General features: G+C 54.3%; 9 protein-coding genes across 9 annotated transcripts; 4 read left to right on the top strand and 5 right to left on the bottom strand.

Moving 5' to 3' along the window:
* Positions 1-490: 490 nt before the first annotated feature.
* POSPLADRAFT_1156366 (hypothetical protein) lies at positions 491-760 on the bottom strand (the record flags this gene model as incomplete). The annotated part of the gene is made up of 3 exons (XM_024487064.1): positions 491-546; positions 594-627; positions 680-760. Coding segments are annotated over 3 exons (171 nt in total), but the record flags the coding sequence as incomplete, so codon positions are not given.
* A 1,833-nt stretch (positions 761-2,593) lies between these two features.
* On the top strand, positions 2,594-4,866 carry POSPLADRAFT_1185837 (hypothetical protein; the record flags this gene model as incomplete). Its single annotated transcript, XM_024489182.1, has 8 exons — positions 2,594-3,016; positions 3,079-3,157; positions 3,210-3,390; positions 3,448-3,614; positions 3,666-3,769; positions 3,821-3,962; positions 4,016-4,284; positions 4,348-4,866. The coding sequence occupies 8 exons, from the start codon at positions 2,594-2,596 to the stop codon at positions 4,492-4,494; spliced, it is 1,512 nt and encodes a 503-aa protein (XP_024334638.1). The 3' UTR covers positions 4,495-4,866.
* A 920-nt stretch (positions 4,867-5,786) lies between these two features.
* Positions 5,787-7,797, bottom strand: POSPLADRAFT_1061521 (hypothetical protein; the record flags this gene model as incomplete). Its single annotated transcript, XM_024481392.1, has 7 exons — positions 5,787-5,876; positions 5,937-6,473; positions 6,528-6,758; positions 6,814-6,952; positions 7,007-7,345; positions 7,398-7,570; positions 7,636-7,797. 7 exons carry the CDS (start codon positions 7,795-7,797, stop codon positions 5,787-5,789), a joined length of 1,671 nt encoding a protein of 556 aa, XP_024334637.1.
* A 418-nt stretch (positions 7,798-8,215) lies between these two features.
* On the bottom strand, positions 8,216-9,414 carry POSPLADRAFT_1156371 (hypothetical protein; the record flags this gene model as incomplete). Its single annotated transcript, XM_024487065.1, has 7 exons — positions 8,216-8,309; positions 8,360-8,604; positions 8,669-8,790; positions 8,846-8,887; positions 8,945-9,001; positions 9,078-9,293; positions 9,360-9,414. 7 exons carry the CDS (start codon positions 9,412-9,414, stop codon positions 8,216-8,218), a joined length of 831 nt encoding a protein of 276 aa, XP_024334636.1.
* A 417-nt stretch (positions 9,415-9,831) lies between these two features.
* POSPLADRAFT_1156124 (hypothetical protein) lies at positions 9,832-10,137 on the top strand (the record flags this gene model as incomplete). Its single annotated transcript, XM_024487033.1, has 2 exons — positions 9,832-10,053; positions 10,105-10,137. The coding sequence occupies 2 exons, from the start codon at positions 9,832-9,834 to the stop codon at positions 10,135-10,137; spliced, it is 255 nt and encodes an 84-aa protein (XP_024334635.1).
* A 215-nt stretch (positions 10,138-10,352) lies between these two features.
* On the bottom strand, positions 10,353-13,242 carry POSPLADRAFT_1076275 (hypothetical protein; the record flags this gene model as incomplete). The annotated part of the gene is made up of 13 exons (XM_024482903.1): positions 10,353-10,709; positions 10,769-10,848; positions 10,897-10,941; positions 10,994-11,000; positions 11,054-11,127; positions 11,180-11,304; positions 11,363-11,422; positions 11,482-11,628; positions 11,684-11,724; positions 11,867-11,937; positions 12,001-12,871; positions 12,949-13,121; positions 13,174-13,242. The coding sequence occupies 13 exons, from the start codon at positions 13,240-13,242 to the stop codon at positions 10,412-10,414; spliced, it is 2,061 nt and encodes a 686-aa protein (XP_024334634.1). The 3' UTR covers positions 10,353-10,411.
* Positions 13,243-13,350: 108 nt separating this feature from the next.
* On the top strand, positions 13,351-14,445 carry POSPLADRAFT_1041635 (hypothetical protein). Its single transcript, XM_024477946.1, has 6 exons — positions 13,351-13,432; positions 13,488-13,570; positions 13,622-13,726; positions 13,774-13,855; positions 13,910-14,049; positions 14,106-14,445. Exons 1-6 carry the CDS (start codon positions 13,361-13,363, stop codon positions 14,248-14,250), a joined length of 627 nt encoding a protein of 208 aa, XP_024334633.1. The 5' UTR covers positions 13,351-13,360; the 3' UTR covers positions 14,251-14,445.
* Positions 14,446-17,895: 3,450 nt separating this feature from the next.
* On the top strand, positions 17,896-19,011 carry POSPLADRAFT_1155881 (hypothetical protein; the record flags this gene model as incomplete). Its single annotated transcript, XM_024487002.1, has 3 exons — positions 17,896-18,272; positions 18,328-18,616; positions 18,667-19,011. The coding sequence occupies 3 exons, from the start codon at positions 17,896-17,898 to the stop codon at positions 19,009-19,011; spliced, it is 1,011 nt and encodes a 336-aa protein (XP_024334632.1).
* Positions 19,012-19,897: 886 nt separating this feature from the next.
* Positions 19,898-21,932, bottom strand: POSPLADRAFT_1156046 (hypothetical protein; the record flags this gene model as incomplete). The annotated part of the gene is made up of 9 exons (XM_024487021.1): positions 19,898-19,923; positions 20,093-20,291; positions 20,344-20,536; positions 20,587-20,818; positions 20,883-21,101; positions 21,167-21,289; positions 21,342-21,434; positions 21,488-21,616; positions 21,668-21,932. 9 exons carry the CDS (start codon positions 21,930-21,932, stop codon positions 19,898-19,900), a joined length of 1,479 nt encoding a protein of 492 aa, XP_024334631.1.
* Positions 21,933-22,819: the final 887 nt, after the last annotated feature.

The following is a 22,819-nucleotide window of genomic DNA, read 5'->3' as shown; positions in this document are numbered from 1 at the left end:
CGTCGCTCGGCTCCTCTTCCCGCCCCTTGCCCTTGTCCCGCGCGGGTAACCGCAGCCGCAGGACAGTCTTCTGAGGAGGAATGGGAGAGGTCAGCCGGAGGCGCATCCGCTTCGCAGGGCGCACCGAGTCCGAGCGGGTAGCGTCAGTGTCAACCGACTGATCTCGCAAGGGTGTCTTGCCCTTCGAGCGCGACTTCCTTGTACCCTTGCGCCGCGCCGCCGTGGGCGTAGCCTCGCCATCCGACTCTTCGGCTCCTGAGATGGTGATGTGCGTCGTGGCGCTGTCGGGGATGCGAGACGAGGACGCTACAGACATCTCGCGGTACGCCTCATGCGGAGTATGCACCTTGGTTGGAAATTGGCGCGGTGAGTTTATTCCATTTGGGGCCAAGTGCCCATGAGGTGAGAACACCTTGGTGGGATAGTGTACATCCATGACCGGCGGATATTCATGATCTGGATGTGGGAGAGGCGGACAAAGCGGGCAGTGCCATTTACCTTCCGGTGCCGCGGAGAGGGGAGGGTGAAGGCAATCCAAGTGCCATCCTATGCATATATCAGCCTACGGTCTCCCTGGATCTAGTTTTACGAACCCCTGTCGCAATAATCGCAGAAAATCATCCTGTTCTGCGCTACAAAGTCAGGACTGCTTATGCGCAAGTGTGGACGATTCACTCACATCACCCTCCGCCTTGTCGCAAACCTCGCACTTCTTGCAGTTCGCACATTGCCATAGATATGAGCGCAGGACATCACCCATCTCGGGAAAGTCGATGCAGCTCGGATGTGCTGACCATCGAGATGAGCCAACAGCCAGAGATTCGGTCTGCGCACTTACCGCTTCGCCCGCAATTAGAACAAGACACCATAAGCTCCGGTTCTCCGACCTTATTCTTCTTGTCATTCCCGTGACAGAACCCACATTCCTCTTCCCGCCGAGGCTGGCGCTTCTTCTTAGCCGGTTTTGCAGGTTGTGGTGGAGGCTCCTCCACGGGAAAATACGCAGGAGGCTGAGGAGCAAAAGGGTCGCCCTGCGGGCCCTGGGAGTATTGTCTCGGCTGCGGAGTCGGACTGGGCTGCACGGGTGCCGGAAGCGAGACGACCTGTGTTTGATGTCGTCAGTCAGTTTTGGTGCACGCCTCTAGATGATCGCGACCGCGACGCGACACGCGACGCGTTTGTGTATAACGCGTCGGTGGCCACGCCTCCTTCTACACACGCACTCACCTCGACCTTTCTAGCATCATTGCCTCCGGCTAACAATGCTGGGTCGACTTGCGGCGCACTAAGGGCAGGATCAATCGGGATGTCGTCGCCGTTGCCGCAGAGCGGAGGGTATGGCTCTGGCTGGAGGACTGAGCTCTCAGCCGAGAGAAGGGGTCCGCTCATCTCTTTATGACTTCGGCAGGCCAGCACAGCGCATGCAGCAAGAAGAATAAGCTTGTCGTCGTCGCCGTCGGCGGCGAGCAGAGTCGGGCCCCCTCTTAGCCAAACAAAGTGCAAACATCGACCAGCGTCTGTTAACTCATAATTAAATGACGTTGTATTTACAGTTATTTACAGCAATATTTATGGACTTACTATCAGATATAGAGCTAATGTTGGTTGTCTACGGTCGCCGGGCAACTAAGCGCCAACCGGAAATGGGGTCATGAGCATATTTATGGCAATCTTCCCGCAGCTGCAGCGTATTTCGCAACAAAAGTACTCCAGGTTTAACACATTTTTCGAATCTCTCATTTATAATTTTTGTGATTTGTTTGTGTTTCCCGGCCCACATTGGCGCCTTGGACAAATACAGCGGTGTATTGTTCGCGTTCGCGGGCCCGCTGCATTTGTTGACGTTACTCTTACGCATCGCGATTCGTTATCGTGCGTATCGTATTGTAGGCAAGGTAGAGCAGAATTTCTCTTGACGGCAATGCGCGTTGCTCAGGTACTTACAGAAGGTCAGTGACAGTGGCTGGCACCGCCGGCAGCGCGCAGCCGCGAGTGTGTCGTCCACGTGCGCATCTGCCGTAGCCTCTTGAACAAGGACGCCGCCCTGCATAAGTACACTGGTGTGGCGGGGCAGCCAGCGACCAACGTTCATCAATGGAGCGAGCCGTCTCTCGAAGAAATGATATTGTGCCTCGAGAACTAGCAAGTTTTGTGCGACATGGGCGTCATCACTTCCTGCCCAAACGTAAGTACAGCTCGATGCGGCCTATATTGCCCTGATGGGGGCTGCCACTGTATCAGAGGGACCCGCAAGGCCCTAACCGTATAGTAGCTGGCTCCGCGATGTCGAGCAGAGGAGAATAGCGACGTGCGACGACGTGCTCCGCGGTCCGAGAGAGGTTTTGTAAGGGTGGCTGAGCCGTGGCTCACAAACAAATAAGGAGCTGGGGGAGACCGAAGGGAGACGCTCTCAGTTGCAACCTCGACTCCGTGTATATCAGCAGATAGACCGTCGCTCCCTCTCTCCTCTACCACCACGTCGTCCACAAGCATCCTGACTATGCAGTCCCTGGTGCAAACCATGGCGCCGCACCTCTTACCCCAGTACCCTCACCCCTCCCTTAATCGCTCCCTGAACGGCAATCTCAACGCCATGCCCACACCGCCGGCCGTTACGCGCAAGCGCAAGCGTGCGCACCAGTATACGGTTAGCTACAGCGAAGTCCAAGAGGTCGACAATACAGGCAGAGTCCGCGATGTCATCGTCATCGAGGACACTCCCCCGCCATCGACTGTCTCCCCAGCATCCACGCACGCGCACCTGTACTCGGCGTCATATCAGCCCCCGGTCTTCACCGCACCCGTCCGCACGAGGGCTCGCGCTGCGGCGGAGGCGCAAGCACTATCCGCTAGCACGTCCTCGGCCATCGCAGCCCCTCCCGCGGCGAAGAAACGGAGGCGAGACATCGCCGATGACGCGAGCTCTGTCAGCAAGCGACCAGTAAATGGGCACCTTCAGACCGCCCTCAGCGCGACCAAGCCATACGCCAGCGGTAGCGGTACTGCTGTCGACGATGTGCGTTCACCCACCCACTTTCGTGACAATGGTCACGGCCATATCTGACGCCCCATCATTAGGCATCTAAGGAGCAAGTCCCATGCGACGACAAAGAGGGCCACTATATCATTGTCCCAGACGACATCATCTATCGACGGTGTAAGTATTGTCTGAGATGTTGATTTTCAGCACTCTCAGCTCATCCCCTCAGATCGTACTGTCCGGCTGTTGGGCCAGGGGACATTTGGCAAGGTCGTCGAAGCTGTGGACATCGAGACAAACAAACGTGTTGCCATCAAGATTATTCGCGCGATACCGAAGTACCGTGATGCCAGCAAAATGGAGGTGCGGGTCCTGCAGAAGCTCAAAGAGCGGGATCCGAAAAATAACAAGTAGGCTGTCTGTCGACAACATGCATGACATCGATAGCTGAGGCCAATCTCTGTTAGCAAATGTATACACCTCCTGCAATGGTTCGACCACCGCAACCACATTTGTCTCGTCTCGGAGCTCCTGGGGATGTGCGTGTACGACTTTCTCAAGGAAAACGACTTTGCACCGTTCCCACGACAACATATCCAATCCTTTGCAAGACAGCTTCTTGGCAGCGTAGCATGTCGGTACACTTACCTCTGTGCCACATTTGCATACTGACACCTATATTCAGTTCTTCACGACCTGCATCTCATTCACACGGACTTGAAGCCCGAAAATATCTTATTGGTTAACAATGACTATCGCCTTGCTCAAGTTCCCGTTGCTGGCAAGGGGGTTAGCATCATGTCTCCTCATGAAAAATTTCCCTTGACACGTGTATTCCAGCGCAACACGCAGCTTAGAACAAAACGGCTACTTGAATCCACGGACATCCGTCTAATTGATTTCGGCTCAGCAACATTCGAGGAAGAATACCACTCTAGCGTTGTCTCAACACGGCATTACCGCGCTCCGGAGATCATCCTTGGTAAGCTGTCCTGTTGTCATTCCTTGCGGCTTCTGCTGACAAGCTTCTACCAGGCCTCGGATGGTCATATCCATGCGATGCATTCTCTCTGGGCTGCATCCTTGTTGAGTTCTACACCGGCGTCGCTCTATTCCAAACCCACGATAACCTCGAGCACCTCGCCATGATGGAGCAGGTTATGGGCAAGATGCCTGAGCGTTTTGCGAGATCTGGTGCCCGTTCAAAGCCAGAGTTCTTTAAAGAGGGAAGTAAACTTGACTGGCCAAAGCCGAAGGCTTCGAGGCAGAGCAAGAAGGAAGTGCGCGCGTGTCGCAGCCTACAGGTTGGTCGACTATCCTTATTTCTGCATCATACTCGCATGCTGATGGACACCGTCGATAAGCAGGAGATCATTCCAACACATGACAACGTCAATCGACAGTTTCTGGACCTCGTCAGGAGGCTCCTTACTTTCGACCCCGCGCAACGAATCCGCGTTCGGGATGCTTTAAACCACCCCTACTTCTCGCTCCAAGTCCCAAATGAACTATGATTAAGCCCATATGCCCTTGTCTCCAAACTCCCCGTCTGCGTTGGGTACGATTACGGACAGGCCGCCACACTCTGACCTTGTATACCGCCGCTTATGAGCCTAGTAATGCTTTGTCGTCGTACGGTCGCTCTCCTCTTGTCTCAACCTGTCCTCGCTGTCTCCGGAGGTCTTACACATGTACAACTATATGCATAGTGCGCCGCATCTTGTCCTTTTGTTTTCCTGCATTGTGATGCATCCCCCCTCCTTCCTTCGCATTTGTCCCACCCTCCTTGTCCCGGTCACAATGTTTTCCTTGTGTATCTATCCCAAGGGCCTTTTTTGTCTGTTTCTTTTAACATATTCGTACTGAATTGATAGATGCCATCTGTCTCCCTAGTCCAGGCCTTCCCGGCATACACCCGAGGCGTCATTTGTACTAGTACGTCTCTGCCGAAGGGCTGTCAATGTGTAGCTATATTTCAGGTAATTAGTCACCATCCCCTTGGAGCCTGCCCGACATTCCGCAAGTGCTGCGGGTTCCACCTCCCACTGAGTGGCCCGTGCGCGGTCCGCTCCCGTTCTCCCGATGCCCCGAACCCAGTGCCCACGCCGGGAACGCGTCTCGACCGCTCCCTCGGAACACGGCCGCAGCATCTGCACTGATGTATACGTCTAAAGCTCCCTGAAGGCGTGACTGGTGACCCGCGACCTGACCAATTGGGGCGCGGTGTCTTTTGGGTCTCGCTGACTCTCGCACTGACTGTTCCCTTGACGCAATGCGCGCAGATCATGCAATCTGGAACCCAGGAACATCCCGGGGAGGGGCATAAAAGGTGTATCCTTGCTCCGGTCCAGTTGCAACGGCGAAGAACGTAGAGATTCCATGATGATCATTGGGAAGACCTGAGTTTATTCTCACTGAGGGCTCTCAAATAGCACAGTGAATTATGCTGAAGGCATGTCTAAATCACAGGTTCAATTATCTAGAGTGCAAATGACTGTCGTATGTATTACCGCTTGTGGCTTGCCTGTCCGACATCCGTGAGTCTTCCTTTTGTAACTCCCAAAGGTAACCCCTTGTCACCACTTATGAAAGCACCCGTGTCGGTCCTGCAACGGCAATGAGCTAGCTGATAAATCTCGGAAGGCGCACGCGATCACACAGCTAGGGTCCCCAGGAATAAGTCGATTGCACAGCAATTATCCGTCGATGAAAACATGCAAGCAAGTACAAAGCTCATTCAAATCAGTGCTACGTGAAGTGTCCTCGAGTCTGAAAGCAGCGTGCATCACATCCAGCAAAGTAACGTTTACGGATCCTCTGCCAGCTGAGCAAGAGAGATCTCGTTCGTGTTCTGGTTCACGGAGAAATACGCGTTCTTGAGGAACACATCACCGACCTGCAATCACGTCCGACATCAGAGCCCAATCGCGAGCCACGAGAAAGGTGTACCACTCACCAGCCATTCCGTTGCGGCGCCGACCTCTCCCGAGGAGATGCCAGATACACAGTCGCCCGTGAGGTCATCCGCGTTGACGGGGGCGAACAGCATGTCGAGGGGGTTAATCTCGAACGACTGCCCGCCAAACGTGAGCGCGACGCTCGTGTTCGAGGTGCACGGGATCGTGAAGCCGCCCTGTCCGTCAGACTGCGCGCCGGTAATCGTAGCGTGCACCGCTTCCGCGTCGCTCGGGGGTGCGATGATGAGCGTGGTGCCCGTGTCGAGGATTGCGGTGCGGCCCGTGAGGCCCAGGTCCTGCCCGTTCGACGTGACGGCGGTCATCGCGCCCTCCCAGAAGCCCTCCGTGTTGACGTTGGGGAAGGTGACGAGGGTGTTTGCGACGAACTTGGATGCGTCGAGCCCGCCGAAGGTGATCTCGCCGTCGTTGAGCTGGTCGGCGAGGCGCGAGATCTTGAAGGAGGCGATCGCCGCGCTAATGAGGCCGTTCGATGCGAGCGACTCGACAGGAGTTGACACTCCCTCCTCAGAGAGGCCCTGTCAGAAAACAATCAGTAAGTGGGAGGAACCAGATAGTACGAGCGGCCGTACAGATTGCGCAAGACCCATCAAGCCATCGAAGGGGATATCATCAGCAGAGAAGTCACTGCTCTCGACGTTCGCAACACCGAACGTGTGGTTGTTGAGCGCAAGGCCAGCAATGTTGACGTTGTCGCTGCAGGTCACACCCTGCACTTGGCCTGTTCCGTATGTGACCTCGAACTGGGTCCCAATCTGGACGAAAGATGATGAACTCTGTGTGCCAAGGAAAGTGTGATTGCCCTGCAAACGTTGTCAGAACGTTGATCGGAAAGCGCTTGAATGCAAAGGAACATACGCAGCCCTGGGTTGTGCCTTCCGTGGTGCAGGACTCGGAGCCGACCCACATGTCCGCGGAGCCGGTGTCCATGAGGAATTTGAAGTCCTGCGCGGGAGTACCGATTTGCACAGTAGCGATATAACCAACGTCGTTCGCCCTAAGTATCATAATGTCAATTAAGGATCACAATCTGCGGCTGGTATTCACGGACTCAATGTCAAGGCCGAGTGAGTTGCTAGCCGTAGGAGCGTTGGCAACCGTTAAACCACCGCTAGTAGCAGCCGAGACGTCGATAGCGGGAATTCCTTCCGCAACATCAGGAGCACCTGCCGACGTCGATGACGAGGTGGAGGTAGATGCCGCGGTCGAGTTAGACGAGGCTGCACCTGCAGCAGTCGAGTTGGAAGCAGCTGCACCCGCCGCGGTCGAGTTGGATGCGGCTGCACCTGCAGCGGTCGAGTTGGATGCAGCACCCGCCGCAGCGCCCGCTGCAGCACCTGCCGCGGCAGCACCCTTCTTCTTCTTGTCTTTCTTCTTGTCCTTGGCGGCACTTTGGGGGAGGATTAGTGCACAGATTGATTCCTGACGAGACAACCACATACGCGACGCTGCCATGGAGGTACAGGCCATCCTTGCGCTTGCGGTTCTGTCTGCCGACGGGCGGGATGTAAAGACGCTTGTTAATCTTCTCTTCCAGTTCGCGTTTGCCAGGCTGGACACGCCCGGTCATGCGCGCATGGCGCTTCAAGCCGCGGTTGATGTGCTGTTGCAGCAGCTGTAAATGCGAATTAGGTGATCACAATCAAGACATCCGCGATATCATGCAAACTCGGCACATACCACTTGTGGGTGCAGGTTACTGTCCCGAGTGTTGTGAATACGCTTCAGAGGGAGCGTGACCAGCTGGTCCCGCTTGGTCGGAACTGCCAGGGCGACATCGCCGAGGACCGAGAGCGAGACGAGGAGCGAAGCAAGGAACACGAAAGAAAGAGCGAGCTGCATGGCGGACCTGCCTTTGACTGTGACCTGACAGGGAAATGAAAACCTAGGACAAGAAAGAGAGGACAGCTGTCGAGAAAGAAAGCACAGCTGAAGGCCCGGCCTCAAAAAAAGAGAGAAAAGTAAAGGGGGAAGATAGAGAACTGCGGGACGCGGGGGGTGGACTTATATGCAGCAGCATAGCGCACATGGTTGCTGTCAACCCAATAGTCCGTGTCGTCAAGGCTCCCCGAAGTCGGTCTCTCGGGCGCCAAAACAGCGTAATGATCATCGTGTCCAGCCAATGGGCGTGCGCAGACCGAGTCCTGCCAATGAGCAGGCCCATATGAATACTCCGCAGCCCCTGTGTATGATATAGTTTGCTCCAACACGGTTGACCCATTGTGTTGCCCTCAAAGCAACTGCTTTACATCCCAGCCAGTCACAACCGCGCCTTCGCGGCCGCATCATCAGCGCCGACACTCGGTAGAATCAGGTCTCTCAAGCCTGCCTCCCACACGTCGCGATACAGCTCCCTCTAATGGCATGCATCAGACACTTCCATCTATCGTTGTCGGGAGAACACACCTTGATCACGCCGTATGCACCGCTTCTGGCAAATGCGGCCTTACCCTCGGCTACCTCCTGTGCTCTCGCTACGACCGCTTCCGTGTCACCCTTGACGATGTCGTCAATCAGGCCCACCTCATGTGCTTCTTGTGGGGAGAAGCGACGGCCCTCGAGCGTTATTGCCTGTTGCGCATGGGTGTCGCTGACCTTCGCGCGAATCACCGCGGTGAAGGCAACCGGTATTGCTGCACCGAAGTGAATCTACAAGTCGGAAGCGAGGGTGAGCCGTTGCGAACGAAGGGGTGCTATTTATAGATTAGCAAACCTCATTCATACACATCCATGCTCGCCGGATGCTACCGTCTGTCATGATGCGATAGTCGCAACAGAGCGAGAGTATCAAGGCAGCCGCAAAGACATGTCCGTTCAGAGCAGCGATAGTCGGGACTGTACCAGGTGTATGAGTGCGCGCGTCAATATTCCAGGAAGAACACATACGCACTAGGAAATGTCAAGAGTTTCCTCATGACGGGGCAGAATACCACTGCTCAGATGTTAGAATGAGGACACAATACCATGCAGAAAATGTACTCGGACGTACACGGCATGAAGTTGGTCGTCGAGTAAGGTGTGTTCATGGTATTGTCATAGTCCAAACCTGCGCCATTCGGCCATTAGCATCAACATCCAACAATGCTCTCCCGCATAAATATTTGAAATACGCTATTACTCACCGTTGCTGAAAAACCTGTTCTGCGCACGGTTCCCCACAATGATCAGCGCGCCCCGGCCGCCTTCGGGATCCTTCGCGCTCTGTGCGGCCCGCCAGCTCTCGCGCCACGCCCTCTCCACGGCGTCCAGCGCAGGCAGCAGCGCTTTCGCGAGCAGCGTTTCGGTCAGGCGGTTGTCCAGGCCATTGTGCAGCTCTAGCAGCCAGATAATGGGCGTGGCTGGTGAGTAGTCCGGCGTCTGCGCATCGGTGATTAGCACACCGGTGATACTCGTGGGCCACGTACGATGCGTTACGGTGACCAGCGGACCATCGGACGGTAGGCGGATGGGGTAGGACATACTGGCGCTCGCCAGGATGAAAGCCCGCTTCGGACCTGGGAAGACTGCGATGGTGCAGAGGCAGCGCCGGCGAGGTTATTACCATCTCTGATGGAACACATCGTCATCTATAGTTTAGGAGACACCACAAAGCCCGCCCCGGTGCATCCCTGGCGCAGCGCTCCGCGCAGTCTGCACGAGCATGAAGGAAGGAAGGATAGAAGTAAAATCCCCGGCTTCACTTGAAGGAGGAGAGTCTGAGCTCATCCGAAAGTCGGGCCCGCTGAATGTAGCAAGCGCCCATATCCCCGATCGGGGGCGCGCGAACGGGCGCCTGTGTGCCAACGAATCCTGCCTGCTGCACGCATCTCGACGATGGCCATTGACGAAGCCCGTGCGGCAGAGCTTCAAGGTGCGCTGCCCAATCGCTGCGGAAATATGGTGCTCGAGAGGCTGACGTTCGTGCTCGTCGCATCTGCGTGGAATACAGCCCGCCTGAAGGAGCGCGACGAGATTATCCGCGAGTCTTGGGTGCGGGCCATGGAGGCCAAAATCGTCCGCGACAACATGACCAAGTGCTACCGCCTGGAGGGCGTAAACCATTACGAGAAGTGCAGGGATCTCGCCGAGCGATATGCGCAGATGCTGAAGGAGAACAAGGTGTGTGCGACTCGTGCATCCGGGCGGTTGGTGGTTGACCTCCGGCGACAGGTGAAGGGCTACAAGCACATTGATGTAGAATAAACGCCCCAATACGTGCCTGCATCTTGTTTGCATCACACTTGACCAACTTGCGTCGTTATGTGGTTCATGATAGTGTTATTGTGGTCATGAACCACACAGATGCCTAACCACCGGTGGTAGCCATTTCACAAGACCGAGATATGCGACTGAATGCCGACTTCAAGTCACACAAGCAGATATCTCACGGAGTCCTCATTGACCAGCAGGCGAGTGAGAAAGAGGTGATGCAACCTGTCCCTAGACAGCGTGTCGTTTTGGCGTCCCAATTGAGTGCCTACTTCCTTCCCTTGCCCTTCCTACTCTCTGCACCACTCATCTCTGTCCCGCTCGTCTCGTCGCCACTCGTTGCTACACCAGACTTCGTCTTTCGAACCTTTGACTTCTTAAGGTGGTGCTCCGGGATCCACTCCTCCTGGTATCCACCTGCACCTGTCGCAGTCACTGTGCCCACAGGGGCACTGACAGTGGTGGTGGCGCGGGTTTTGCGCTTCTTGGGCTGGGGGACGAACGTGAGGTACGTATAGTAACCTAGCCCACCAAGCAGCACAGAAACAACAAGGTAGGTTGACAGCCTGGAATGAATGTGAGTCAAGCCAGGACAGTAGAGCGGATGATAGCGCAAGAGACGGACATCTTGAAGTCAAGCCATGACGCCTCTGGCTCCACGACGGTGACGACCGAATCATACGCGGTCACCCGGTAGGTTTCACCCTAGACGAGTATGAGTGGTGAGATATGCCTCTGAACGGGACAACGTACATCCGCGACATGGTCAAGCCAAATGTTGAGCTTGAGGTCGCCGGGCTACGACAACCCATCAGCATCCATAACAGACTAAGCAGTCGTGTGCGCCTACTTTGAACCTGAAAACGGGATGTCAGGAGTCATGCACTGCAACACAGGAGAAGTCACCTACTCGCTATAGAACGTATAGGGGAGCTGCATCTTGGCACCCTCGAGTAGAAGGACATCGTACGCCAACGCGCTAGTCTGTTTCGGTGCGGTCAACGCGGCGTATCCTTGTGTCCACCAGCATACGTACGTTCTTCACAAGCGCATTCGTGTCTGGATTGTAGAATGAGCCAGCAATGTTCTTGATAGTAATATTCTGATCTGAGTGGTTCTCGATGGTCAGGAATATCTTGTTACGTTCCCCGTTCACGATCTCTATTGTGGGTCGAGAATGAAAAGTGCATCACGGAAAAATAGAAGGTGCACTGCTCACGTCCGAAAGCATTATCTTCGGGGAACGAAGCAATGGCCAAGACGACAGGCTCCGTCGACTCTGTTCACCACACGTGTCTTAGCACCTCAGCCACCTAGACGATCGAAGCTACTGCATACCTGCCGCCGCCAGCAGTGCCACAAAGCCAAGGAGAGAACCAAGCAAAGTCTGGAGACGCATCTTGCCAGCGAACGCGTCGAGGGATGGAGGAGAGGAGAAGTGCTGCACGACCTCTGACGCGGACGCGCCAAGTTTGCCACGTCCTCCTGGCGCACCTGCCTATTCAGGCAGTTCCGCGTGTGCCGCGTGACCGACGCGCACCCCTGATCGAGTTCGAATCGAGCGCAGTCAATTTCCCCGGACTGGTTTGCGATCGACGCGCTCGAGCTTCCAAAATTTCAAGTCCCGAATGCAATACATATGTAACCGCTACTGTACAAGCATCATTACAGCGCCCAACGCCGTCTGTATACAGTAAACCTCCTGAAATGGATGTTAAGCTACCCTGCTCTCTTCTTCAGCAGTTCTTTGGCGATATCGTCTGGGTCACCGGATTGGTCTGGCAGCCAGAATGCCTTGGAGATCGAGAGAATGCTCAGCTACGTAAGGCGAACAAGCAACGGGCGAGTGAGACTTACAAGTTCGGCGCCGGCTGTGACCATCATAGCGAAGCGGGGGTTGAATCGCGCACACCTTGATGGTCCCGGATGTCCTTCCAGGTTCACCAGAGGCTGCAGGCGCAATGGCGGGGATTTCGGGTCAACGTCTCCCTGTTTCTCCGGCAGCTTCTGGACGTCCCACAAAACGACCTTGCCATCTAGGCTCCCGCTAATAACGAACCTGCTGTCCGGCGTCCAAGACACTTCTTCTCCGCTGATACCTCGTTGCGGTTCAATCCCAATCGGCGTGCCCAGCCTTCTGCGCTCCAGTCCAACGTGCCCTTCGAGCTTCGCCAGGAGGTGGCCCTCGAAGGCATCCACGATGTAATGCGCGTCGCCGGAGCAGCCGACGAGCAAGTATTTCCCATTCGAGGAGAAGGTCAGCGAAGTCATGTAGATGGCGCGAGGAGGGAAGCTGATGAGCGCGAGCGTTGGGTCATCGAGCGTGATCACGAGGAATGGCGCCTTGTCAAAGTTCGCCTGGTCGTAGAGTAATATACGCTGGTAGCGGTTGACGGCAACAGCAAAAACGAGCCCCGACGCATCGTAGGCAACGATCGGCGAAGCAGGTAGGTTTAAGAGACCCCGGCACGTTGGCGAGCGTAGGTCCCAGAGCCGCACCGTTTTGTCCATGGAGCCGGACATGAATCCATCGTCGATGGGAGAGACCTCCAAGGAAACGACGCGAGCTTTGTGGCCCTTGAAGTACTGCAGGTACTTGTTATCGTGTAGGGAGTGGTAGCGAACAGTATCGTCCTCCTTCGTAGAGGCGTGCACGATGGCTGTGTTTTTGTGCGTGAAACGCGGCAGGTCGACACCATATTTCTTTGAGTGAAGTGTCTTGATTTGCCTGTGCGAAGAATACTCAGTTGAAGCAGACGCATACTGTGGAGTCGGGGAACTCGCTTGCCGCTTTTGCAGTTGTACAGACGGAATGTTTCGTCCTCGGACGCCGTGACCACCTGGTCTCCTCTGTCGTCAAAGCTGATGCCCGTGATGTGTCTCGTAACCGTATTCTGAGGTCTCCCGGACTGATTCCCGGGCGAAGGGGGCTGCTGCTCGACGGCATTCTTGAAGATTTTGGCAGGCTTCAGCCTCCCCTGTGATCGGCGGGTTGTAATTGACGGAAGCGGTGCAGGGAGATCGGCTCACCATCATGGCTGGTGTCAGTGCAAGCGGTGGAGTATCATGGTTGCCCGTGGTCGCTGTCGAGGGTGGCATTGCTGTGAGCAGGCACTGTGGCGAGCGCGCCGCGGAGGACGGGAGGCGCGGAGTTTCAACGGCTCAGCAGACTTTTTGGCGCCCATAGTCGCGCTTACTTTCTTGGACGCGGTACGCCATGGCCGACCAGGACGAATCTGCTAAACTCTGGAAGGTCAACCGCACTATCCACGAGCTCGTCAAGGACAGAGTGAGCTTGGATTAATTGTGTTGGAAAGTGTCCAATTTACACCTCTTAATCCCAGGGATTCCAAGTATCCGATGATGAAATAAATATGGACTTGGCGACGTTCCGGAGCCACTATGCTAGCCAGATGGGCAGTGTGGAGTGAGTGATCATTAGTCTCTTTCCCGAACTCACAGATGACACCGCATGTAGCCGCACACAACTCAATTTCTTCACGAACCACCGAAATAACCCAATGACCCACATCTTCATATTCTTCTCGGAGGAGAAGAGTGTTGGCGTGAAGACAATGCGGAAGTAAGCGTTCGCCACATATCCTGTGTGGTCGCTTATAGAATGCACAGGATGTTGCATATTCTGGAAGAGAAGAACATACAACAAGGCATCATGGTCTATCCGGGGAGCATGACGCCGTCGGCACGAAAGGTCGGCTGCTATGCCTTACTGCTTCCACGGCGCCCACCTGAATCTCCCGACTAGGTTATTGCGGCTATGGCGTCTCAGTACAGGCTGGAGGAATTTTCAGAAGCGGATCTCCTCGTCAACATCACACACCACACGCTCGTACCAAAACATGAGGTCCTCACGCCAGATGAGAAGAAAGAGCTCCTCGAAACTTAGTACGTCGCCACAGCAGCGCTCCGTGATATTGCGGTTTGCTCAACCACTTTTGCAGCCGGCTAAAGGAGACACAACTTCCGCGCATCCAGCTGATGGACCCAGTCGCCCGATACTATGGCCTCAAGCGAGGTAATGTTGTCAAAATCACAAGACCTAGTGAGACAGCTGGACGCTATGCCAGCTACCGCATATGCTTTTGATCTATCATAATTGGGTCCGTTGCGGACAGGATTACTTGGATCCGCTCACGGCCCGCCCTGTTGTCCTTGTTGTACTTCTTTTGTCATGCTCTATCAGGTCTTTCCCTTGCGATCTCACAATGTCCATCGTCTGCATTGTATCTGACGTTTTCGAGAACCCGTCAGCGATGTCAATTGTCTGGCCGTTGCTGTCACAGACCATGATCCGATTTTCGCTAATTTTTGTGCGTACTACATGAAACACATAGCCTGCCGCTGGTGAGTGCCTCAAGCTCGTAAGAATGCATACTAAAGTTTATACTGCAGCCGTGCATTAGCGGTACTGAGCTAATCCGAGTGTGGCAGCACCGCGTTTGACAAACGGCGCGGAAGGATGTCACCGATCTTGACGAGGATCTGGTGTCGCGCTGACCGACAGATGAGAGGGACGACTTACCCATCGTAAGCAGCTGCAGGAACTCAGTCTGACATGAAGCAGGGAATGTCGCCGTAGGCCAGGGTTGTGACTATTGGTTTTGCCGAACGTTCTAGCAGCAAGTACTGTGACTCAATGCCAATTCGCTCGATCGGGAACGCCCTCGTCTCGTGCTTCCGTCTGCATCTTCCATCCCGCAGTGGCTCCTCGTCAAGTCTACCGGTGCTCTATCGCTGAGGCTGCCGGGCGGTCCCTCAGGAGCTGTTCGCCAAGGGAGCTCCTCGCACGTTATGCTCTACGCGACGCCCCCGTTGGCTGTTCCGTTATCTGCTTCTCAATTCTCGACGCCACACCGCCCTTAGCGTTGCAGTGGTGCCTTGACAGATCTCGATGAATCATACACAATGCTATCCACGTCATTCTAGCTTCTTGAGGGTCTGCAGCTCCTCCCCGCCTGAGTGCCGACACGCGGGCCTAGGAGAAGGGTGATCCCAAGGGACTCCTGTCCCCCAATCTACCGCAGCTCTTCGTTCTGAGCTATCCACGTTGGTTGATCCGTTTTACCCCTCCCCCTCCCTCCCAGTGCGCTATCGCGTGTGTCAAGTTGCCACTTAAGCGCATTCTCAGGGTCCTTATGTTTGACATGTCGGGGCCGAGGAGACGTCTTGTCTATGGCATCAGTGTTTGGCTGTGTGCGTTATCTCCTCGGGTTGCGCCATTCCGTCTTCTCAGACGATCGGTAGGGGCTTCTCTCCAGGATGGATGGACAACACTACTCCAGCAGCCACAATCGAATGATGCACTCCTTACAAGGGATATCGGGTGGGGTTTTTTATTTATTTTACCGCATGGCCTTTCTATCCCACTGTTTGTTTTTCCCCTCTGTTATTTTCCCCTGCATTCTTTCGCCCTTCCTAGGAAAGGCGCGGCAGAATTCCACAGTATCGCGGGCAGTTCGCATCCCGTACGTACAAGCGATCCCCTAGGTCGATCATGCGGCATGCCATCGACACTAGCCAATGACCTGGCCACATGTATGCAAGGGATTTTATGGCATGGGACAAGGCAACGACCGTGCAGGATGTCCGTCCGAGGTTCACGCCCGGAAAACCTCTTTCTAAATGACTTGATGAGTGCAAACCTAAGGTCTAACGAGTCCACTCCGATTTCTGAACTGGAGCAGCGCGTCCAGGGCATCAATATCGTTTCCGCTATTAGCTGATACCGATTGTTGGCTCACAAGTGTCGTCGTGCGCTTGCGTAGGAGTTGTGCATACCATAGAAATTCCATCAGGTCGCTTGGTAAGACCGATCACCTGCTGCAGCATCAATCCCATTGCGTCGATGCTGCATTCACCTCAAGGCACCTCAAAACGCCGCCCATCTACCCATTTACAGCACATCTATAGTAGATACACTCCGGAGCAGAAGGTGACTGACCGGCGGCGCCGGCTTACGATACTCCGGATGCCGTCTTGGATCTTTCAAGACTCAACGAATACTACCGCAGTCTTCAGATGCAAGGCAAGTAGAATCTGCAAGTGAACCACACATTAGGCGATGGCATGAGTTGTGTTATCAGCTACCCTGTCAGTAGAATTAACGTCGGACATCACGCGCGAATAAGGCATACTGACGCAGGTTTTTGCTCTTCTAGAGGTCAATGCAAACTGTGTGCGAACGAAGACACGCTTGCGGTTCTATTAATCTGGGCAGGCACAACAACCGGCTCCTAAACTGGACATACAGTAGCGAGTGTCATGGTTCGTAGTCTCCCAGACTATTTGCGGCCCGAATAAAGCTGTCGCAAGGTCAAGTACACATTCATCGGAGGGAAAGCAGCTCAGATAGTGCGGATCTCAAGAAATTAGGTTCGTTTCAGGTCAAATGTCACGGTAGTGCGGCATGTATTGTATCATTGCTCCATTTTCAGGTCCGGAGAAAAAGCTGAGACGATTCCCGTATTGCAGCCAGTTAGTAGCGTTTGGTCAAAGGCTTAGTCTGACTATTTGAAATCTCAAGGTTAAACAGGTTCTGTACTACGATTTGCATGAGCTAGCCGTGGAAATTCTGCACCAATGCATTTTCGTTCAACGCGCGCTGCGGCTTGAGAGCTTCAAGGTTTCCGATAAAATCTGACAAGTGCATGCCGCTGTTTCAGGATGGCTTGCTCCTCATCGGCCCTTGACAAGAGCCTTGTCTGGAAATAGGAGGTAGTGGTGCTGGCTGTGCAGAACAGCGGAATGGAGGACCCTTCAGGGACACTAGGCGACTGTTCGTATGATTCCAAAAGCTCCTTGAGAAGCAGGATCTGTACCACGTGGAAACAGGATCGGATGATGCGCTGCCCGATCTGCGTCCGATTTGTGCATTGCCATCTCCAGCGCCCAGGCGCTTGCCCAGCGCTACACTCTCGGCTGGTGCCCGAGGCCGCGCCCTCGACGGCCAGTGGCAGTGAACCCTTCTACGCATGTATGAATCTGCGCATTTATGGACCTACTGAAACCAACATCCAGTGCACGCTCAAAGAGGTGCGCCCTAAGCCAGGCGCTTACAGTTGACGGCGAAATGTCGTTGTGGCACTCAGGCGAAGTGGCGGGATCTGGCGGCAGCCACGTTGTGGCCGGATCTTATGGACTACCCCTTCGATCTATCAATCGGTTCTCGGTGATTCCAGTGCAATTGCGTTGTATTGCTTTGTCTCTCCAAAATCGCGTCTTGATCCTCGCTTACTCTGTCTAGGGGCTGCGTCATGCATCTCCAATACAACCGGAAGAGTTGCTTACCACCCCCGACGATAGCGTTCAGGAGAGTTGTTTACAGATGCTTGGCAGAGATCGAGCGTGATCCTTCACGATTATGCTGCGTAAAGTTGAGGCCCACATTTTACAGTGCACGGTATAGCCTGTTCTCAGATGTCCCTTTCCCACTGATACCGGCTGCAGGAATCATCGAACGTTCCTGGACCCTTAGCTTTGTCAGTATCCACCGGCGGGTTCGTTGTGATGCTCCATTCCTTACGTGGATTGCAGACAGCAGACCTTAACGGGTCTCAATCTCCGAAAACGGGCCGTGAGCAAGTATAGCCAGAATTACTGTCAGATCCGTGTTCATCTGACAAGCGTTTAGTCGCTCCCGGGCAGGTACACAACGGGGAGAGGGAGTGACAGATGTATAAAAGATATTCATGGCCTGGCAGAACGACATTCCACTCAGCTACCCTTCGAGCCATGCCTTCCACTCCTCGCCAATTCGTCCTCCCTGACTTGTTCCCCCTTGTCCCCTTCAAGGGCTCAACCAACCCACACTACGTCAAGGCTGCCGCCGAATCCTCCGCCTGGATTAACAGCTACAACGTCTTCACAGACAGGAAACGCGCCTTCTTTATCCAAGGCAGCAATGAGCTTCTCGTCTCTCACACCTACCCTTACGCTGGCTACGAACAATTCCGCACGTGCTGCGACTTTGTCAATTTGCTCTTCGTCGTCGACGAGGTCAGCGACGAGCAGAACGGCAAGGACGCGCGCCACACTGGCAATGTGTACCTGAAAGCCATGCGTGACCCCGAGTGGAACGACGGCTCCGTGCTCGCTAAAATGACCAAAGAGTACGACTTCATTCTTCACATTCGCACACGTCCAAGCTAATCGCGGGCCTTTTAGATTCAGGGCACGTCTCCTGCAGTATGCGGGGCCGGGCTGCTATGCCCGCTTCCTGAAACACTGCGAGGACTACGTCGAAGCTGTCGCCAAGGAGGCCGAGTATCGCGAGTGTGGCGTCGTCCTTGATATGGCGTCCTTTGAAACGCTCCGCCGTGAGAATAGCGCCATCCGGCTCTGCTTCGGCCTATTTGAATATTGTCTCGGTGTTGATCTTCCGGAGTACGTCTTCGAAGACCCGACCTTCATGACGCTGTACTGGGCTGCTGCCGACATGGTCTGCTGGTCAAATGTAAGTCATGGGCTTACCTTTTTGTAATATATCTGACACAGGCCGTGCAGGACGTCTACTCGTATAACATGGAGCAAGCCAAGGGCATCGGCGGTAACAACATTGTAACCGTGCTCATGCAAGCGAAAGGCATCGATGTGCAGGCAGCCTGCGACGCCGTCGGCGAACACTGCAAACTTCTCATGGAGCGCTACTTAGACGCCAAAGAGAAGCTGCCGAGCTGGGGCCCGTCTGTTGATGATGCGGTCGCGGGCTACGTGCAGGCGATGGAGCATTGGATCATTGGAAACCTGGAGTGGAGCTTTGAGACACAGCGATACTTCGGCGCCGTTCACGCGGAGGTCAAAGCCACTCGTGTCGTTATGCTACGCCCCCGGGAGATAGACGAGGATTAAGGTCCGTCATCTAGGATGTTTCCTAACGGGCCCCTTCTCACCAGAACTCCCTACCAGGATTGATAGCAGTGCGATACGCCCACCATCCACACCGTGCTATCATACATATTCTATCCATATTTATCACTTCCTCTGCTGTCCATCTGTCCATCTATATTCTTGGTTAACCTTTGTAACGATACTCCGGATATCTATAGATGTTGGATCCGTTCTATCTCTTAAAGCAGTCCATCTGTATCTCTATATCGACCAATGGAATTGCACGGCTTTACTTTACCAGCACATTGTCAGCTGTCCAGCGTCCGTATGAACGAGCACAGCGTGAGGTCATCCATGGTGACAACGCATTATTGCACACTAATAACCGGGTTACTGATTATAGCGGGTAGTGCCTCGCATGCATGAACGACAGGCCAGCAGCTCTTGTCACAAACATGGAAGATTATTGCGCTGACGCCACGAGATGTTCCTGGCATGCCTGCAGGCGACGATGGGCTGTCAATCAGTAGTTATACTTAGTGGATCATCCCGCTGGGTCCGGATCACAGGCTAAACCCGTGTGGTACATGAACACATCATCATCGTTGGACCACGCTGGACCTTCAACGAAGCTTTTGTCCCATAGTCGCTGGCCATCAACCGAGTGGACAAACGATGTCAACGGGCATATCACCGGCCAGCCACCTCGTCTGGACTGCCTGCCGCGCACTGTACCCGCGTAACCACGGAATCCATTCCGCTTGAACGCCACTTCAGCGGTCGATAAGGTCCAAGCTACACATGATAGGTACAGTTGGGCGATGCACGGAGTACATTCACAACCGGAGATCACGCGTGCCGGTACACTAGCACTTCGGAGCGCCCGCTCGGATTAGTGAGCAGCAAGCTAACAGATCTGTTGCAGGGGCGGCTCTGCCAATCGCAGTCTATTGAATGGGCAGGAACACCAGGTGAACCTGAAGCTACGAAAAACTTTCACAAGATAATGCATCCGCAGTCGTTCTCCCCTTTGAACCGCCTTTTTATCCAGTCAAGCCAAACCCGATGACTCATGCCGCGACCGGCACAGGGCTTGCGTCACGGCTGGCAGATGCGTCGCGGGCGCGCTGTCTCTCCTCGCGGTGCTTGCGCAGCAGCCTATCTAGCGCCTCCTTCTGACCAACTGCGAGTTCGCCAGACTGAATACCGGAGTGGTACACACGGAGCAACGAGTCGACATCATCCATAGATTGTGTGCGAACGTCCGCGAGTTCCTTGATCTTCGCAGTGGCATCCTTGACCTGTGCGGATAAATTAAGTACCACTCGGCGAGAGAGAGCGCAGCAGATGTACCTCCTCGTCGGTAAGCTTGAGTCCGAGCTGCTCCACACGACTCTTGACAGCGTTCCAGCCCGTGAGCCTGTGTCCGATAGACACATATCGCGTGAGACCGAAATCCTCAGGCTTCAAGATCTCATAGGTGGACGGGTTGTTCAGAATAGCCTTGGCGTGAATACCGGCCTTGTGCGTGAACGCACAATACCCGCTGCCGTCAATGTCAGCTAGATCCCTCCACCATCAGTAGAAATGACTTACGTAATGGGGTTCGAGAACGGGACGTTCACTTCTACTGCCTCCGCGACCAAATTCTCGATCTCTCGGAGCATGGACAGGTTGTACTTGCTCTTGACGTACTCGGGGTTGGCCGCATATAGACATGCAACAAGCCCACCAAGCGGGGTTATTCCGACTCGCTCACCAATTCCGAGAACGGAAGTGTCAATGTGTGTCGCACCGGCTTCGAGCGCCGTGTAGGCGTTGGCGATCGCTTGATTCAAGGACCGCATGATTAAATGCAAACGTCGAGTGGCTACTACAAATTCGGCACGTACCCATTCCGGTATCATTGTGCAAGTGGATCTCGATGTCACAGTGAACAACCCCGCGGAGAGTACGGACAAGATCGTAAACCTGGCGAGGGTTTGCGCAACCAACTGTATCCGCAATGCCAACTCGGTTGACGCCAATCTTGTCGACTGTCTGGTAGATCGAGAGCAAATCGACGAGATCGGAGCGGAAGGAATCCTCCGATGAGAATCGGACCTCGATGCCTATAAACGAACAAGGACCGATCTATCAGCCAGAGAAACTGAAGACGCAATTGAGGTTATCGCACCCTTGGTCTTTACGAACTCGATAACTTCGATAGCAGTCTTGGTGATGTAGGCCATATCCTTGCCGTGCGAAAATTCACGAAGGAATGATGATGTGCCGATGACAACGTCCACACCATCAACGCCTACCAAAAATAATTACACAATGGTCCACTTGATTAGGGTTGGTTTACATACCAGTCTCGACTGCTATCCGTGCATCATCCATGTGACAACGGATGTGGGTCAAGATCTTAGCCTTAAGGCCGAGCTTGCAGATTGCCTCGCAGTCTAGATGAATAGGGGTTCAAAACCACTAACTGAGCTAGGACATCGTCTCACACCTGCACGGGACTGCTCAGACGCTGCAGGGCTCGTCAACTCGATGTATTCAACACCGAAAGCGTCAAGAGCCTTAGCAATTGCGATCTTGGTCTTGGTATCAAAGAAAGCATTTGCAAACTGCTCGCCCTCTACCCTGGAGAATGAGCACACTAGGATGAAAATATGTTGGACAGACAAACCTCGTAGTGTACTCTCAATGATCTTAAAGTTAGATACGTTGCTCAAGAAGTCAGACGCTCGAGGAGCGTATGGGTTTCTTTGTTGCTGTTCAAGGATTTTGGCACCAGTGTTAATGCCGTTAGAATGGCCGTTAACGCCATTGGAATGTCCATTTACTCCATTCGACTTGACCGAAGAGGTGTGTGTTGCGCCGTTAGACATATCTACGGCTACCATCTGAGAAGTGCCGTTGGGAAGTGCGTCGCCGTTAGCATGAGGGCACATTTTGTGTCAGAAAGGCGTGGGGCCCGGCTGGATGTTCGAGGGTAACGAAGAGAAAAAGCGGGAGGTATCGACGAGGAATCCATCTTGGGTTGAGACTTCAAAATATCAGACGGCTTGAGTCATTGAGTACTGTCACGTGCCACAGGCAGTAAGCAAAACGCGATGATTTGCTCGTTCGCTTTGCCCGCCGTCGGCCGTCCGCTTGCGGCTTGCTAACACCCTTCACTTGTTTTGCCCCGAATTGTTGGCGAGAGCATCTCGTATGTCTCTCCGGAAATAGTCGGCATTCCGATGCATGTGTCGGACCTGCGTACACGCTCATGTAGAACCACCGCATTGCTTCTCATACAATATGGTGCGAGCTAAGTGGTGACCCCGCGTGAGCATTTCGATCCGACAGCTCTAACCACCGCGGCGACATCTGGCGACATATCTCTATGACTGCTATTCTTAGTACGTCGCTTTGATCCGCGCCATCGCTGACGCTCTGAGCGGTCGTCTTATCGTGAAGCGTCTTCGCGGGAGTGCTATCCGCGATCTTGCCTGTCTTGAGCTCGATCAATTAGCATCAGGTACCTAACCCTTCAACCGACCGCCAACATCAACCAGTATCAAGACACCGGCTCGGTAACCAACCAATTTTTTGCAGCAGTGACGTGCATGGAAGCGTACTAAAGGCTGTGCCTGCACGGGTCTAGTGTCGTCCGGCGCAGCATGGTGTCTTGATGCAAGAGAAGCTGCTTGTTCATCAAGGCCAGTGCGGCTTACCTCGTTGTGGCATATGGACTCGTTGTCGATATGCACTAGCCCTTGCCTGCTTATAGCTAATGTACAGCACCTGCGCCATAGCTTGGTCGATCGTCGCCAAATCTAAGTCAAGCTCTGAC

The sequence above is a fragment of the Postia placenta genome (assembly GCF_002117355.1).
Source record: "Postia placenta MAD-698-R-SB12 unplaced genomic scaffold POSPLAscaffold_17, whole genome shotgun sequence".
Lineage (NCBI taxonomy): Eukaryota > Fungi > Basidiomycota > Agaricomycetes > Polyporales > Adustoporiaceae > Rhodonia > Rhodonia placenta.
Note: the sequence above shows the minus strand (reverse complement) of the source record. Positions and strands in the feature narration are given on the sequence as shown.